The sequence below is a fragment of the Dendrobates tinctorius genome, unplaced genomic scaffold, assembly GCF_039654945.1.
Source record: "Dendrobates tinctorius isolate UK_male_01 unplaced genomic scaffold, ASM3965494v1 ptg000272l, whole genome shotgun sequence".
Taxonomy (NCBI): Eukaryota; Metazoa; Chordata; class Amphibia; order Anura; family Dendrobatidae; genus Dendrobates; species Dendrobates tinctorius.
Genome location: NW_027361939.1, coordinates 424,386 through 443,168, shown reverse-complemented (window position 1 = coordinate 443,168; position 18,783 = coordinate 424,386). Strand labels below are relative to the sequence as shown.

At 48.7% G+C, this 18,783-nt stretch overlaps 1 protein-coding gene across 2 annotated transcripts in view; it reads right to left on the bottom strand.

Annotated features, from left to right (window-relative positions):
* SLC23A2 (solute carrier family 23 member 2) overlaps window positions 1-18,783 on the bottom strand; it is a 163,382-nt gene that overhangs the window by 22,227 nt on the left and 122,372 nt on the right. For both annotated transcript variants that reach the window (XM_073559495.1, XM_073559496.1), the window contains exons 10-14: window positions 17,228-17,384; window positions 7,979-8,126; window positions 7,589-7,694; window positions 6,098-6,227; window positions 5,881-6,018 (exon numbers count right to left, since the gene is read on the bottom strand). In XM_073559495.1, the coding sequence (XP_073415596.1) occupies window positions 5,881-6,018; window positions 6,098-6,227; window positions 7,589-7,694; window positions 7,979-8,126; window positions 17,228-17,384 (679 nt within the window). The remainder of the gene's footprint in view (window positions 1-5,880; window positions 6,019-6,097; window positions 6,228-7,588; window positions 7,695-7,978; window positions 8,127-17,227; window positions 17,385-18,783) is intronic.

Sequence of the window (18,783 nt, the reverse complement as noted above, 5' to 3'; positions counted from 1 at the left end):
AAAGTGACACCACCGAGACCTCATCTGGACCGCCACTCAGATATTTGCGATCTTGTTGTCGGATCGGGACAGGATAGTAAGTATCCTTGAGGTCCAGGACTGCCAAGTAGCATTGAGGAAAGAGGAGCTTCACCGCCGACCTTATCGTTTCCATCTTTAATGATTGGACTATTAGATATTTGTTGAGGCCTTTCAAATTTATAATCGTCCTCCAGGAATTGTCTTTTTTTTAATGAGAAATAGGGGGAGTAAAAACCTTCCTTCCTTTTCCTCTTCCGGAACTTCTTCCAGGACATGTTTATCTAGGAGTAATATTACTTCTCCATCCAAACTTTGTTTTTCTTGAGAGGACTGTACTGGAGTCTGCATGTATCTTCGTGGTGGCCAGTGGTGGAATCTTAACTCCAGACCTGATCCCGCAATTTGTTGGATCCAGGTGCTGGATGAGATCCTCTCCCAGGCTGGGAGGAAGTGAGAGAGCCTTCCCCCACCTGAGGACCGTCACTGGGAGGGTTTTTTGGAGTCTTTGGAGGGCTTGCTGAAATAGAAGCCTCTCCCACCTCTGGATTGCTTGTCAGAGTTGTTTCTGTCTCGATCCCTGTACTGCTGTCTTCTGAATTTCCGGCCCTTCTGAAAGGAGCGCCGAAAGGCCTGAAATGGCTGTTTTGGGAAATTATTTTTGTCGCCGGATTTCTCCAATACGTCATCCAATGCCAGTCCAACAGGAAATTTCCCTCACATGGCAGAGAGCAGAGTTTCATCTCTGCCTGTGTGTCCCCAGGCCAGCATTTGAGCCACACTGCCCAGCATCCCACATTAGTTAAGGCTGCTGATTTTGCTGCTAGCCTGGCTGAATCTGCTGAAGTCTCAGCGAGAAAGACTGCCACTGCTCTAATGGCCGGTATTGCTTCCAAAATACTCCCTGGGGACTCTTTGCTCTAGCTGATCCTCCAGGTTATCAACCCAAATTTTTAGGGATCTAGCCACACAAGCCTCCCAGGCTGTGTTAAGACAATTGTCTGTCTTTCAGTACAGAGGTTCTTTTAGAGAACCTAAATCCTCAAAGGGTAGGGAGGATTTTCTGGTGACTTTTGAGATCGCTACATCAATCTTTGGAGCTCTATCCCAGGATGAGGATGCTTCTTCATCAAAGGGGTACCTCCTTTTTAGGGAACTAATTATCTGGGACTTCTGTTTTTTCCCATTCCCTTTTAATGAGTCCTTCCAGCTGTTCGTTAATAGGGAAGGCTCTACGTTTTTTCTTTTGCAACCCGGTAAACATGAGTTCCTGAGCCGTCTTTTTTGCTCGCTCATCTACCAGCCCCATAGATCGGATTGCCTTTATAAGCTTGTCTGTAGCTTCCACTGGAATGTGTCTTCCTCATCAGAACTGCTATCTGAATAGTGTGATTTATCGGAGTCCTCCTGAGAGACTACTGAGGGGCTTGATCTCTTGTTTTGCTATCCGTATCCACAGATTGTAACGCCCTGACTGATTTACAGACCTCTGATTGAATTCGGGATCTCAGGTTGTCAGAGCAGGAGGGTGTCTCCTCCGCTACTGTTTTGTTAATACAATCCTGGCACAATCTTTTATCCCAAGATGTTCCTAAGGGGCTATTACATAAGGGACATTCCTTATTTTTGGATTTTGACCTACTCTTCGGGGCCTCCTATACTCCACCCTGCCAATGTATATAAAAAAGAGGGGAGAGAGGAGACAAGAGAGAGAGAAAGAACAGACATTAGCGAGACACCACACGGACGCTTCACAGAACGGGTACCGGATCTGGAGGCTGACTCGTCTTCTCACTGTCTCCCAAAGAGACTAGGGACCCCTCATTTTGGGGTGACGATCTGCCCGTGCGCTGCCCGAGCGGCTCCCACTGCTGTTGCGACTGCCTCTCCTGCACCTCTTGGTGCGGCTGCAAGTGGTCTGGTGAAGGGCTCTCCATCCTATAAGCTGCTTGGCTGCTGTTGTCGCTACCTGATGAGAGCAGTGACAGCTACTCCAATATTGGTGTGGTGACGCCTGCCAGCACTTCCTGCTGGCCTTAAATAACTGCATTCCACCCTTTTTTTCATAATCAACTAATTTACCACCTGGTTGATCCTGCACCTGCCGGCCGCTTGCGCTTCTTGTGGCTGGTTGTAACACCCACGCATGTGCACTAGCATGTGCACTAGCGCTGGTCTGTGCGCGCACCCGGCAACCACATCTGGTGCGCACGCTCTCCTCCGGTGTCTTCGCCCTTTCAGCTGTAAATGACCGCGCGCACCCGGTGACCACTTCTGATGCGTGCTTCCTCCCGTGCGCGCACCTCTCTGCCCGTGTGCGCACCCAAGGACTACCTCACGGAGCGCGCCCGACCTCTGACGTGCCGCTGCCTGGCCCTGCTGGTCACAAGCTATCGCGTGCCCCCTTCCGATGCGCGCCTGGTGCATCGGCCTGTACCTGGCGTTCCAGCGCCATGACACCACGCACCGCTGCCCCCTCCATACCTGTCTCCTAGATCTGGATATCACCTGGAGGGAGCAATTATGCCGCTGGCCACCACCGAGTCCTGCAGGTATTTTCCATCTCAGAACTTTTCCTCTCTTTACCTCTGGTGGCCTGGCGTTCTGGACTCAACAGGGAGGGTACACATATGTGGCCTCCGAGGAGTTTTATTTCTGCCCGGGCACCGATGTGTCTCACGGGCTGCATGGCCACTGGTTGTCAACAGGGAGGGACCAAAGTGGCCTCCGTGGACATATATGGGGGATGTCGGACATCAGGGAGGGTACACGAACCGTGCCAATTTTCAACCGGGCATCTGCCTCGCGGGCTGTGGCCATGCACTCGCTCAGGGGGGCATAGGAATATATGACCCCCGAGGCGACTACCGGTACCTGGTGACGGGTGTAGCAGACCAGTGCCTGCCAGTAATCACCCGAACCAGGCATCATCTTCTTTCTTCTAGAATGTTCAAGAGGTTTTCATCTTGAGCGTTTCCAATCGAGGACAGGAAATCAACTGATGAGGAGAGAAGAGTCGCCCTTTTATCTTGAAGGTTTCCTGTCCTCGCTGGGTGGATCCCCTCTCTCGTGGTGCCGTCATGTAGAATGGAAAAACCAACGGTGTAGAATAGGCGTGCAGAAGAAACGCTATCCTTCACTACAGCACACACTGCTATTCTACAGCATAGGTTTTCTCTGCTCCTCTTCACTGCAATCCGCACTACTGATGAAAGTCAATGATTGACCGTCCACTACATGTTGGATTGTTTGCACCAAAAAAAACTGCTTCTAGTATACATCTGAGTGCCAAGTTTTCTCCATTCAAATGCCTTCAAATACAGGTCCAGAGAATCCTACAATTTTCCTAATCTGTCAAGAGTTCTTCAGGTTGTCACAGGAACATCACCATACCGGTCAGGTGCTTGATGGGCGGCAGCGCTCTTGTCAATGCTGTGCACCCTTCATTGTTAACCCACACAATGCTGTACTAAATTAAAACAGGTAAACTGTAGAGCAGCAAAATGACAGCCGGTGCTCTGAAATGAGTGAAAATGTGAACTATTTGGTAACAGTTTGCTGAAGAGTGGCACAATAATGAGTGTCTGCAGGAACAGGGAAGAATGGGGTGGAGTGTCCATTCAAGTCTGGGGCTGCAGGATTTGTTTGGGATTAATGGGGTCTTCAATATTGGGAAATATAGGCAGATACATATCCATCATGCATCAGGAAGGCGTCCCGATTGGCTGTAAATTTATTCTACAGCAGGACAATGACCCCAAACATACAGATAAAGTCATTAAGAACTAACGTAAAGGGAACCTGTCAGCAGGATTGTGCTCCGTAAGCTACAGAGTGTCAGGTCGGCGACGTTATACTGATTACACTGATACCTTGGGTGATGAAATCCGTCCTGTGGTTGTTGTTCAATCTTTACTTTCAGTTTTGAGTTAATGATATGCTCGTGCCCTGGGGCAGCCTGTGGGGAATCTTCATGTGGTTCTCTGATTAGCTATTCATGTGTATGGCTTCTGACAGGTCACTGATCCCTCAGTGACCTGCCCCCTAGTTTACATTTAATTTAAACTTAACATGTAATGTCTTCACATCCTGTTCCATCCAGATGTGTCCGGATCCCAGAATTCCAAGCGGCAGAAGTTCATCGACCGTCATATTGGGACACCAGTGTGAATACATCATAAACACACTACGGGGTGGGATCTGGGGCCTCCGCAACACGCAGGCGCAATAGCCTGATGTCGGTTCTCGGGCAGCGAGCACTGCGCACGCCCGAGAACTCTTGTCACAGCGCAGGCGCCGGCATTCAAATCAGGAGGATGCAGCGACGCACAGGGGCATCATGATGGACGGATGGTGGGCGGCGCCGAGACACCGGACAGGCATGATGGACGGATGGTAGGCGGCTGATACAGGGGGACACACCATACCTATGGAATACATTACAGGTAAGAGGAGCTATTTATAAAAGTCGATATTTCAGTGTTACTAGGGGTCAGAAAAAGAAGAGCCACCTTCACAGAATGCAGCCTTAGTGCTGCTGAAGGTGGCTCTTTAACTGAAAAACGCCCTGGGGGGTGACAGGTTCCCTTTAAAACTGCACATGCGCAGTAGCAGCAATCAGTGTATATAGAGGTGATCCGCCATCTTGGTAATGAAGAAAAAAAAAAAATGTCCTCCAAGATGGCGCCCTTGCAGTAGCAGCTCTCGGATCACCACTATATACACCGATAGCTGCTACTGCGCAATTTACATTTTTTTTTATATATTCCTCAAGCAAACATCAAGAACTTTTATTAAGAACACCGTAAACATGCGATTATGCAGCAGCGCAGGTGCCACGGCCGGCATCTGCCTGCAGAAGGGTTTTTTTTCCCTCAGTATGTACAGATATTCATTATGTAAGCTAGGGGGCAGGTCAGTGAGGGATCATTGACCTTTCAGCAGTCTGCATTATGAACATCTAATCAGACCACCGCATGAAGACCCCCCCACAGGCCACCCCGGGGCACGAGCATATCATTAACTCAAAACTGAAAATAAAGATTAAACAACCACAAGACAGATTTCATCAACCAAGGTATCATTGTAATCAGTATAACGGTGCCGACCTGACACTGTCTGTAGGTTACTGTGCACAATCCTCCTGACAGGTTCCCTTTTAAGTGTAAAGAACAAGGAATCTTGGAAATTATCATCCCCACAGAGCCCTGATCTCAACACTATTTAGCCTGTGTGACATTACACGAATAGAGACAGGATTTTCACAAGCCTATATCGATAGAAGATCTGTGGTTAGGTTTTCAAGATGTTTGGAACAACTTCCTTGTTGCATTTCTTAAAAAAAAATCTGGAAGTGTATATAGAAGAATTGATACTGGTTTGAAGATAAAGTTCGGTCACACCAAATATTTAGATTTCTCTTTTGTTCATTTTGAATTTTCCTAAAAATGAAGTATTAACACTTCTATTTTGGAAAACATTAATACTCTGCAGCATTTTTCCAAACCTCCTTAGAACTTTTGCACAGTATTGTACGAGGCTGTCCAGTTTGGGTCAGGACAGCGAAAGCCAGTCCAAACTTGGACAGCGAACTGCGGACATGCAAATCCAGCCACACCCTGAGCCACACTGAGCTACAGTACCACGCTCAGCCGTCATAGAATGTACAGAGCGGTGCCTTATAAACATTGAAGGGCCACAGTGCTCCTTGAAGCATCACAGCTCAATCATTTGATTAGTACGGGTACCAGAAATTTGGACCCCATAAATCTGACATTGATGGCATTTCCTAAGCACAGCCAGTCAACATCGCCGTCCCAGAAAACCTCTTTATTATAATACATCTGTGAGGTCGCCACTTACCTGTCACTAGTGGGTTCTGCTTTAAATAACTAGGAAGCATGAGCCCAAAGAATATAGAGAAGCCTAGAACAAATAGGTTCCTGGACGAGTTTAGGTCCACAAACTGAAGGTTGGAGAGTCCCACAGCGGTGATCATGCCTGCAATGAAGAGCACACGATGGGTTAATCCCTATAGGAATTATTCATTTTACTTCTACTGTATGTTTCACCATCTTACCAAATAAGGTGCAGAACAAAGCACCAAGAACTGGATCCGGCAGAGAGGCAAAGAGGGCACTGAACTTCCCAATCATGCCCAACAGCAGCATGAAGGCGGCACCGTACTGAATAACTCTGCGACTGGCAACCTGTGAACATATAAGATGGTCGTGGTACTGAAAAATTGGAATAAAAGAAGCCCAATGATGAAGACATCACCACTGCACTACACGGGTCCTCGTATCTGCCAATATATGTAAAGCGGACCTACCAAGTCTGGATATACCAGCAGCCTGTAGGACTGAACTTTCAAGCTTTGCAAATTTACATTTTTTTTCCTAATAACCACTAATACTTGCACATTTCTAAGGAAAAGCAGTCGTCATTTCTAGTTTACAGATAATCTCCTTAAATTGGGGGCACGTAAGCTGGTGACTGCTCCAGGCCGACGGGAGGAGGAGGGGGTTATGTAACCAGCCGCACCGCACGGTTCTAGTAAAGAAGTCATAGAAGGACACAGGAGAAAGGACGGCAGTCCTGTGTACAGCACCCTCCAGCTATTGGTTATCAGGGCGTGTAACATCTACATTCATCCACACACGACCAATACATGGCCCTACAGCCATACTTCACTCGGTCACACAGTTGAAGAACGCAGCAGTAGTTCGAAACGTGTCTGATTTCACCTCCTTGCACCCCTTGTCCCCAATCATGCCTAGACATATTTTAGTATTGCCAAGAAAAAAAAAAAGAGGATTTGATTTTAAGTATTGAAGCTGGACTCACTTCCGTCACAAGTAATGTTCAGTTTGTTGCCGAATTCCGGTTTGTAAATGCCCAGGACAAGACCGTGACTTGATAGGGGTTGTTCTTGAATCGGGCAAGATTGTAATGGGCAACCCTAACAGTCAGTGTCAGAAAGGAGGATCTCCCCATCAATTTCTTAAGGAGCAACAAAATTGCCATGCAGATGCGCTCAGCAACTCTCAGAGCTGGAAATTCCCCTTAAAATGCAGTTTGCAGCCTGATCCAAGTTTCAGATTTAGTCTAGTGGGAGTGTCTCTCCTAGAAATACAGGCTGGACGCGAGTTGTGTGTGTATCCAGGGTGCCGAGGTCTTTATTGGTTCATATGTCAGCACATCTTCTATCCTGCACTTATTTCCTTTCCAAGTGCTTTCCTCCCTTTCTATAGCCACTATTCTCTTGTCCTCCACAATGCTCTCTCCCCTCTCCACTGCAGATTAGCATACTACTCCTTCCCTCTCCTTTCTGCCATTTATAGCACGAAGAAGGAAGAGAGGAGAGCAAAGAACAATGAGCAAAAGCACTCAGCAAAGGAAATGACTTCTAGACACTCTGCAGTAGCAAAACGAGAGGACATTTTTAATGACGTTTATTTAGAAAGCTACTTAACTTGGCATTTATGAAACAAACAAAAAAATATAAAAAAGTGCAAAATTATACATAGTCTTGCATGGGGAACGCAGTAATGTATTCAGCCGACCTTACCTTGGTTATGCCCAGAACACCAATGTTGGGACTGGATGACGTAGATCCATTTCCAGTCCCAAACATCCCATCCAGCACACAAGACAGGCCTTCTATGAAAATCCCCCTGTCATGTACACAATAGGTCAGTCAGTAGCCATATCACATCAATATATACACTCACATCCGGAGTAGTAATGAACCGTTTCATTACCTGCCATTCCAAAAAACTAAATGTGGTGAATCAATTAAATCTACTACTTTTCAGGTTTTGGACCAGAGCCGCTAAATCTAGCCATAGGCCGGCCGATCGGTGGGACCACCCGATAACGTGCGATCACAGGTGTGAACCCATTTGTGCGAAAGGGAGAAGAAACACAAAACTTATAAGAGTGAAAAAAAATTATTAACCTATTGATGGCATGTATAGGAGGCGGCGGAGCACAAGACAGCCGGGCACAGGCGTAGTAATCGCCAATGGACTCGATAATACTGGCTACCACCGCACTCAGCATCCCGATGACCCCCGCAGCCGACACGGTCGGGAGACCCCACTGAACTGCAAGAGAACACATGGAAGATCCATTACAGACATGGCAGTAAAGGGTTAATGTTTACAGATTGTGCACAGTCATAAACCAGTTTCAGTACGATCACATTACCACCAGGTGTAATTCAGTTCTACTCCACGTCCCACTGACCTTGTTCATGGCGCAATAGGGGTTACGGTTGCTAGCATTCACAGTTTAGTGCATTTCTGAGGTTTTTCCCAGCACCTACAGAAGGTTAGCAATTACCGGGCTAATTGGCATCACACCTGACCCTCATATTTACACTGGAGCCAAGCCTAATTATCCTTGGTCCCCTCTTTCTGCAGTGAGGCCTTCAGTAAAAGCCCTGGAGGGATACACTCTTGCACTTTGTGCCTCTGCTGCTGCTTTTACAGGCAGAAAATAAGAGTGTGAGCGAGTGAGGCCAGCGATCTGCCCAAACTTCTGCTTTTATAGAGGTCGTCACATGTGCAGATGAACGATGGGGAATTTGATTAGAAAGCATGCGACTGCTACATACTACTCAGCATTCTCTTAATTCCTATGGAAGCAGTGGAGGTGGACTTCATTTTCCACACACTGCTGCTTATTTTGGCCTAGTTTTTGGTAAAATATACATTACATGACAACTTACACGGTGTCATTATTTAGTTTTCTAAGACCCAAGGACAAGTTCTGCGTTATTTTGTTGTTTTTTTTTTACCTTTTTAAAACCATGATCCGTAAAATTCTAGCATTCTAAGTGTCCATAGAGTTTCCCATACCGTCAGGCAGTAATGTAGACTTTCTGGCTACCAAAGTTAGGAATGACCAGTCATTTTGGGGAAGCGAGCCAAGTGTACAACTGTAATTGATTCATATTGCCGTAAATCCTAACCATTGGGAGGCCACAGACAACGTGTAAGGGATCAGGGTTTGGCACATCAGGACAACCTATCTGGGCATATGGACATCCCAGATGAGGGTCTCCTGCATGGGATCTGTTCTGGAGGACTCAAGTCATTGAGTAGCCATCTAATGCTTCATTCCCCCTGACCACCTCGTTATAGGATATCCCTATATGACGGGCATCACCTACTATATGACGACTTTTTCCTTTTGTTACAAATCTATGACAAAATGCTACATCTGATCCAGCAGAATGGCAAGCACTGCGTCCAATGTCACCATTGTCACAGGCGTTGGCATCTGCTTTAGTTATACAGTGATACTTTGACTTCTTCTGTACAACTACTAGAAGTCGCCCAGCAGGGGCGGACACAGAAAACACACAACCCTAACGCAAAATTAAGAATGTACCCCATCTCACACTTAAAGGAAATCTGTCAGGAGATTTTTGCTATGCAATATGAGAATAGCATGAGGTAGGAGAAGAGTCCCTGATTACAGCGATGTGGTTTGCTGTTTCAATACAATCAGTGTTTTATCAGCAGGAGATCATCATTACAGGACAACCTGGCAAGTGCAGGGTAGTCTAACCCCGCCCCCAGCACGAACTGGCTGCTCTGTCACAATACAAGGTACACAAAGCTGTGGTGTGGGCGGGGTTATACAGGGCTCAGCAGCAGAGAAAACTGTAATTTTAGCATTACTGCTCCACCCAGTGTACTAAGTGATACATTGCAGGAATCAGGGTCTTTGTCCCTACATCATGGTGCAGTCATATTGCACATCACAAACCTGCTAACAGATTCCCCTTAATAGAAAATGGCAGGACCTGGAGTTTTCTAAAAATAGAAGCAATTGTTAATCCTCAGATTTCAGAAAAAGTAACTATGGGCTTTGCCCTCCTATAAATGGCAGTTTCTGAGCAGCAGTGGGCTGAGGGCTGAAGGAGGTGTGGGTTTAAAAACGGGTTAGATTGTAAGCTCTCACGAGCAGGGTCGTCTTATTTTGCTTTAATTATTGTATTAACGTTGTTACGTATGACTTGTGTTTTGAAACTGTAAAGCACTGCGGAATATGTTGGCGCTATATAAAGATTATTATTATTGTCCCTAAATTGCTAATGTTGGTAACTGCAACCCCAGAGAAGTGGTCTGCCTCAGTGAATAGATAAGCCGCTGTCACCCAGGTTTCAATTTTATTTATGCAGGAAAGGTTAATCATGCTCTGTCATACAATCATAGGGAAACTGTAACCAGGTTTTTGCCATTCCACATGAGTAACATGATGTAGGGGCTGAGACCCAGATTTCAGTGAAGTATCACTTACTGGGCTACTTGCTGCAATTTTCATACAAGGATTGGTGTCTCTCCTGTAGATCTACCAGTTCTATTAATGCTGAGCTCTGCGTAACCCGACAAAACCACTGATTGGCAGCCATCTGTACTATGTGCATAGGCAGAAAATTGCCAAATCAGTGGTGGAGGTGTGGTTGGACTACGTGGCAGCAGTTTTACTACTCCTCTAGTGATAAAATCAATGTTTCATCAGCACAAAATTATCCACAATACAGCAAGCAGCACGGTAAGTAACATCACTGGAATCAGTGTCTCTGTCTCTATCGTGCTGCTCTCAGATTAGATAGCCAACACCTGGTAACTGATAACCTTTAACGTGACAACTGCAAATTTTATCAATGTACATTTTTTTTTGTAGTGACCAAAACAACAAAAGAATGGAATATACGATGTTACCTTGATTTTTACAAGAATCGTTGTCATAGACTGATGCGTCCTGAAACCAGCTTTCGAAAACACAAGATATGCAAGCCCCTGTGTACACTGCTCTAATGGAGGGAAAGCCACAAGCGGTGAGATTAACGCTGTAACGGCAAAAGTACAAGATGATTTCTAAAGGGCTTAGCCTATGTGTTCTCTTCAAACCCCAGAGCAGCCAGTAGGGGGCAGTAACAAGCACGTCACCATCATTATTACTCCCCCCTTCTACCATCAGTGGGGTCTAAGCACGCACAGTATGGGGCAGAGCAGTGTACACAGAGTGCGGTCAGGGGAGGGGGATGGCACCGCTAAAAGGGGTTGGCCATTTCCTAACGATTACAAAAATGTGCAGGAAATATTGAGGTCATCCATTTACGAATAGAATGTAATATTCTGGTCCCGAACACGAGCACTAGAGGGGAGCGAGATCAGCCTGCCAATCAGAAACTGGCACACATGCAGCGATTATTCTACGGGAGTCACATGACCTCCATTAGCGACCCCGTTGCAGACAGCAGCACCACATAGTGGAGGGCAGGGGTAATAGCATATTAGTAAATGGATGGTTCCTGGACATTTGTAAGGAGAAAGCAGCCCACCCCTTAAACCCTGTGCCAGTTGTCAGACATGCTACTAACACACAGTAGTTATTGGGGCACAAGTCAAGGCGGCTCCTTTTTATACAAAGATGAAACCAGGCTTTTTCCACATTGCGTTATATATTAGGCTCTGTTCACACAGCGCTTGACCTGTCCAGCTGCGATATACGCCAGGAGGGTTCTCTCGGGTGTATGCCGCTATAAGTACGATCAGAGACACTACACAGACTATGCCAGTCCATGATGTATGACAATGCATACCCACTGGGTAACTCCTGGACTACAGAGTCCATACAGCCTCGAGGAGCTTTCCTGGCACATATGCAGGAAAACTTATGTGAACAGAGCCCTACAGTGCGGCACATTGCTGAGACGACAAATGTGTGCTTTATTAGCAGCCATGAGGATGGAAAGCGTAGCTCCAGATTTGCCCATCATTGTTAAGTCTACATCTACAGTAACCAGACATATCCGTATGTTACAGGCCAAGATCATCACAAAATATCCACTAAGAAGGCCAGGACCGCTTGTCAGAGGACCCCTCCATCTGTGAGCATGCCCTGCTTATTCAGGGTGTGCCCAGAGGAGGCTAGGACCGCTTGTCAGAGGACCCCTGCATCTGTGAGCATGCCCTGCTTATTCAGGGTGTGCCCAGAGGAGGCTAGGACCGCTTGTCAGAGGACCCCTCCATCTGTGAGCATGCCCTGCTTATTCAGGGTGTGCCCAGAGGAGGCTAGGACCGCTTGTCAGAGGACCCCTGCATCTGTGAGCATGCCCTGCTTATTCAGGGTGTGCCCAGAGGAGGCTAGGACCGCTTGTCAGAGGACCCCTCCATCTGTGAGCATGCCCTGCTTATTCAGGGTGTGCCCATAGGAGGCCAGGACCGCTTGTCAGAGGACCCCTGCATCTGTGAGCATGCCCTGCTTATTCAGGGTGTGCCCAGAGGAGGCCAGGACCGCTTGTCAGAGGACCCCTGCATCTGTGAGCATGCCCTGCTTATTCAGGGTGTGCCCAGAGGAGGCTAGGACCGCTTGTCAGAGGACCCCTGCATCTGTGAGCATGCCCTGCTTATTCAGAGTGTGCCCATAGGAGGCCAGGACCGCTTGTCAGAGGACCCCTCCATCTGTGAGCATGCCCTGCTTATTCAGGGTGTGCCCAGAGGAGGCTAGGACCGCTTGTCAGATGACCCCTCCATCTGTGAGCATGCCCTGCTTATTCAGGGTGTGCCCAGAGGAGGCTAGGACCGCTTGTCAGAGGACCCCTGCATCTGTGAGCATGCCCTGCTTATTCAGGGTGTGCCCATAGGAGGCCAGGGCCGCATGTCAAAGGACCCCTCCATCTGTGAGCATGCCCTGCTTATTCAGAGTGTGCCCATAGGAGGCCAGGACCGCATGTCAGAGGACCCCTCCATCTGTGAGCATGCCCTGCTTATTCAGGGTGTACCCACAGGAGGCCAGGACCACTTGTCAGAGGACCCCTCCATCTGTGAGCATGCCCTGCTTATTCAGGGTGTGCCCAGAGGAGGCCAGGACCACTTGTCAGAGGACCCCTCCATCTGTGAGCATGCCCTGCTTATTCAGGGTGTGCCCAGAGGAGGCCAGGACCACTTGTCAGAGGACCCCTCCATCTGTGAGCATGCCCTGCTTATTCAGGGTGTGCCCAGAGGAGGCCAGGACCGCTTGTCAGAGGACCCCTCCATCTGTGAGCATGCCCTGCTTATTCAGGGTGTGCCCATAGGAGGCCAGGACCGCTTGTCAGAGGACCCCTCCATCTGTGAGCATGCCCTGCTTATTCAGGGTGTACCCAGAGGAGGCCAGGACCACTTGTCAGAGGACCCCTCCATCTGTGAGCATGCCCTGCTTATTCAGGGTGTGCCCAGAGGAGGCCAGGACCACTTGTCAGAGGACCCCTCCATCTGTGAGCATGCCCTGCTTATTCAGGGTGTGCCCAGAGGAGGCCAGGACCGCTTGTCAGAGGACCCCTCCATCTGTGAGCATGCCCTGCTTATTCAGGGTGTGCCCATAGGAGGCCAGGACCGCTTGTCAGAGGACCCCTCCATCTGTGAGCATGCCCTGCTTATTCAGGGTGTGCCCAGAGGCCAGGACCACTTGTCAGAGGACCCCTCCATCTGTGAGCATGCCCTGCTTATTCAGGGTGTACCCAGAGGAGGCTAGGACCGCTTGTCAGATGACCCCTCCATCTGTGAGCATGCCCTGCTTATTCAGGGTGTGCCCAGAGGAGGCTAGGACCGCTTGTCAGAGGACCCCTGCATCTGTGAGCATGCCCTGCTTATTCAGGGTGTGCCCAGAGGAGGCTAGGACCGCTTGTCAGAGGACCCCTGCATCTGTGAGCATGCCCTGCTTATTCAGGGTGTGCCCATAGGAGGCCAGGACCGCATGTCAGAGGACCCCTCCATCTGTGAGCATGCCCTGCTTATTCAGAGTGTGCCCATAGGAGGCCAGGACCGCATGTCAGAGGACCCCTCCATCTGTGAGCATGCCCTGCTTATTCAGGGTGTACCCAGAGGAGGCCAGGACCACTTGTCAGAGGACCCCTCCATCTGTGAGCATGCCCTGCTTATTCAGGGTGTGCCCAGAGGAGGCCAGGACCACTTGTCAGAGGACCCCTCCATCTGTGAGCATGCCCTGCTTATTCAGGGTGTGCCCAGAGGAGGCCAGGACCGCTTGTCAGAGGACCCCTCCATCTGTGAGCATGCCCTGCTTATTCAGGGTGTGCCCATAGGAGGCCAGGACCGCTTGTCAGAGGACCCCTCCATCTGTGAGCATGCCCTGCTTATTCAGGGTGTGCCCAGAGGCCAGGACCACTTGTCAGAGGACCCCTCCATCTGTGAGCATGCCCTGCTTATTCAGGGTGTACCCAGAGGAGGCTAGGACCGCTTGTCAGATGACCCCTCCATCTGTGAGCATGCCCTGCTTATTCAGGGTGTGCCCAGAGGAGGCTAGGACCGCTTGTCAGAGGACCCCTGCATCTGTGAGCATGCCCTGCTTATTCAGGGTGTGCCCAGAGGAGGCTAGGACCGCTTGTCAGAGGACCCCTGCATCTGTGAGCATGCCCTGCTTATTCAGGGTGTGCCCATAGGAGGCCAGGACCGCATGTCAGAGGACCCCTCCATCTGTGAGCATGCCCTGCTTATTCAGAGTGTGCCCATAGGAGGCCAGGACCGCATGTCAGAGGACCCCTCCATCTGTGAGCATGCCCTGCTTATTCAGGGTGTACCCAGAGGAGGCCAGGACCACTTGTCAGAGGACCCCTCCATCTGTGAGCATGCCCTGCTTATTCAGGGTGTGCCCAGAGGAGGCCAGGACCACTTGTCAGAGGACCCCTCCATCTGTGAGCATGCCCTGCTTATTCAGGGTGTGCCCAGAGGAGGCCAGGACCGCTTGTCAGAGGACCCCTCCATCTGTGAGCATGCCCTGCTTATTCAGGGTGTGCCCATAGGAGGCCAGGACCGCTTGTCAGAGGACCCCTCCATCTGTGAGCATGCCCTGCTTATTCAGGGTGTGCCCAGAGGCCAGGACCACTTGTCAGAGGACGCCTCCATCTGTGAGCATGCCCTGCTTATTCAGGGTGTACCCAGAGGAGGCCAGGACCACTTGTCTGAAGACCCCTCCATCTGTGACCATGCCCTGCTTATTCAGGGTGTGCCCAGAGGGGGCCAGGACCGCTTGTCAGAGGACCCCTCCATCTGTGAGCATGCCCTGCTTTTATTCAGGGTGTGTCCAGGAGGCCAGGACCACTTGTCAGAGGACCCCTCCATCTGTGAGCATGCCCTGCTTATTCAGGGTGTGCCCAGAGGCCAGGACCACTTGTCAGAGAACCCCTCCATCTGTGAGCATGCCCTGCTTATTCAGGGTGTGCACAAAGGAGGCAAGGACCACTTATTAGAGGACCCCTCCATCTGTGAGCATGCCCTGCTTATTCAAGGTGTGCCCAGAGGAGGCCAGGACCACTTGTCAGAGGACCCCATCCATCTGTGAGCATGCCCTGCTTATTCAGGGTGTGCCCAGAGGCCAGGACCACTTGTCAGAGGACCCCTGCATCTGTGAGCATGCCCTGCTTATTCAAGGTGTGCCCAGAGGAGGCCAGGACCACTTGTCAGAGGACCCCATCCATCTGTGAGCATGCCCTGCTTATTCAGGGTGTGCCCAGAGGCCAGGACCACTTGTCAGAGAACCCCTCCATCTGTGAGCATGCCCTGCTTTTATTCAGGGTGTGTCCAGGAGGCCAGGACCACTTGTCAGAGGACCCCTCCATCTGTGAGCATGCCCTGCTTATTCAGGGTGTGCCCAGAGGCCAGGACCACTTGTCAGAGAACCCCTGCATCTGTGAGCATGCCCTGCTTATTCAGGGTGTGCACAAAGGAGGCAAGGACCACTTATTAGAGGACCCCTCCATCTGTGAGCATGCCCTGCTTATTCAAGGTGTGCCCAGAGGAGGCCAGGACCACTTGTCAGAGGACCCCATCCATCTGTGAGCATGCCCTGCTTATTCAGGGTGTGCCCAGAGGCCAGGACCACTTGTCAGAGGACCCCTGCATCTGTGAGCATGCCCTGCTTATTCAAGGTGTGCCCAGAGGAGGCCAGGACCACTTGTCAGAGGACCCCATCCATCTGTGAGCATGCCCTGCTTATTCAGGGTGTGCCCAGAGGCCAGGACCACTTGTCAGAGGACCCCATCCATCTGTGAGCATGCCCTGCTTATTCAGGGTGTGCCCAGAGGCCAGGACCACTTGTCAGAGAACCCCTCCATCTGTGAATATGCCCTGCTTATTCAGGGTCTGCCCAGGGGAGGTCAGGACAGCTTGTATTGTTGTAAAGTTAAATAAACGTCGGCTGAACCCGTCGATATCCACAGGATCAGCCAATAGGAGGTGTGAATTCAGGCCTCCCGACTCAACCCCGACAGACGATGTTCACGCAACATCGTCGACCCAGCACGTTAGATTTCTGATGGGCGATACTTTTGTTCTCTAGCACTCACAGAGAATACAGGAGCACCCAGCCGAGCGTTCCCGTCTATGGAGGAGTCGGGAGAGATCGTGTCATGGGGGTAATTTTATTTATTTTTGTATTTGGGGCTAAAAATAACGTTTGCAATTGTACATTTTTGCAGCGTTTGGCTTTTACGGCTTTTGTTTTCTTGAATATTCAACAGATCCCTGATTAGTGGTCTGTGATCACTAATCAGCTGAGAGGAGCACAGAAAGACACATAAAAGGTTAAAGACTCTGTCAGATGCTCATAGTGGACTTACTGACTGATTGTCAATAACTCATTTCGTAGCCAGCAACGTGAGTGTAAGGCCACGTTCACACGCTCAGTATTTTACCTCAGTATTTGTAAGCCAAAACTAGGTGGGGAACAATCCGAGGAAAAGTCTAACAGGAACACGTCACCACTTTATTTATCACCCACTCCTGGCTTTGGCTTATAAATACCGAGGTAAAAAACCAACCAAATAGGGATCTAGTGTGAACGTGGCCTAATACAGCAGCTATAGGAAGCAAACCGCCCAACTGCCACTATAAGAAATGCTCCTCCTGCTGTTTAGTGCGCATCAGAAGAACTGTCCCCTATATAGTCTATATGAAGTCACAGCCCTCAGTGAATACTGGGGCTATAGAAAGGCAGCAAATGTAGAAATAGGATTTTCGGAGAATATAGAGGCGGTACCTGCGCAAATGTTACTTTACAGGTTATATAGACGTAGACTATAAAGCGACCTACAAAAGTAGAGCTACGCTTTCATGAAAAGTAAGCAAAAATCATCAAAAATGAAACACCACCTTTATGATCAAATAAGGATGCTATAAAGAGCCATACTTACATGGGTATGGAACATTGAACCAAGGGGCGACTGCCAAAACCCCTTGCCTGGCATCAGTGCGGGCATAAAAGCCATACTTTCTACTATCTGGTGGAAAGACATCGGTCACAGTAAATATAAAGCAGAGCAGCCATGACACCAGGATGGCCATGATGATCTGTATGGAGAGAAGGAAGACAATACTTACAAGCCGGTTCATAACATCCATTAAGGGTCACATTTCCACACTGTACTATGCCCCATTAGACGTCCTATGACCGGCCATATATTAGCTAGTGAGCACATAAGGATCATCTGATTACGTCCGTCACCGCTCGGGGTGAATAGCTTTCTAAAGCATCCTGCCTAAAAGAGAACAACTACAGCTGCAAGTAAGAAAATAAGGCTATGTGCACAGGCTGTGGATTTCACCTGAGGATTTTTCCGCGCGGATTTTGTAAAATCCACAGGTCAAAAGAACTGCGGTTTACCTGCGGATTAGCGTGCGGTTTTCCCCTCCGGTTTGACACCTCTACAATGGAGAAAGTGTGAAACCGCTGCAGATTCCGCACAAAGAAGTGACATGCTGTGGCTTTGAAACCGCAGCAAATCTGCGCGGAAAAATCCGCAGTGTGTGGACTCAGCCTAAAACTCCCAAGACAACCCTGTAGACAGAAAAATTATGGTAAGTTGTTTTTTTTTTTTTATTTTATTTTTTGCTTCCACGGATTTCACTGTGTATCTGTATAAATAATTTTACTCACTGGGTCAGTACGATCACGGAGATACCACTTCATTCACATTTTAATTTTTCATATGCTATTTTTGCAAGCAAAAAACATTCAAGAAACCCTCTCATTAACTTTTTTTTATTATTTTCATTTTTTTTTTTTTTTTTTTTTAATTCCCAAGCAAGTTAAAATGAAGTTATTTTTTCTCACCAGACATTTTTATAGTCCCCCAGCTGCAACGACAACCCATCGGCTCAGTGCATACCCCTTTGTAAACTACCTACAGTTTCCGTTTTTAAGTGCCACGGCCATGACTGGAGATTCTTCCAATGTTAGAGCAGGAAATAGTTGCCATGTAGGGATTATTCTAAAGCACCTTAAAAATATGATACTGTGCAATAAGGAGCCGTAACGACGTACATAAAAAGCGGAATACTCATCAGTATTTGTGCAGCTCAGCGGGCGCTTTCTTCACTTTGTTCGTCCTGCAATCACTGCGTCTGCTGCAGAGTGGCCAACAAGAAGGACGCAGGATAACACAGGATTTTGGTTGCTTACCGTAAAATCTGTTTCTCAGAGTCTTCATTGGGGGAAACAGAAACTGTGGGTGCGTGCTGCTGTCACTAGGAGGTTGACACTATGCATGAAAAAAATGTTAACACCGCCTCCGAAGTATATACCCCTCCGACCGGCTGTAGGACAATCAGTCAAAAAGCAGTAGGAGGAGACATCATCATGCAAGTCATCATATATTCATTACACGTAATAAAGTCATGGGAGAGCGCTGTGTCCCCCAATGAAGACTCTGAGAAACAGATTTTACAGTAAGTTACCAAAATCCTGTTT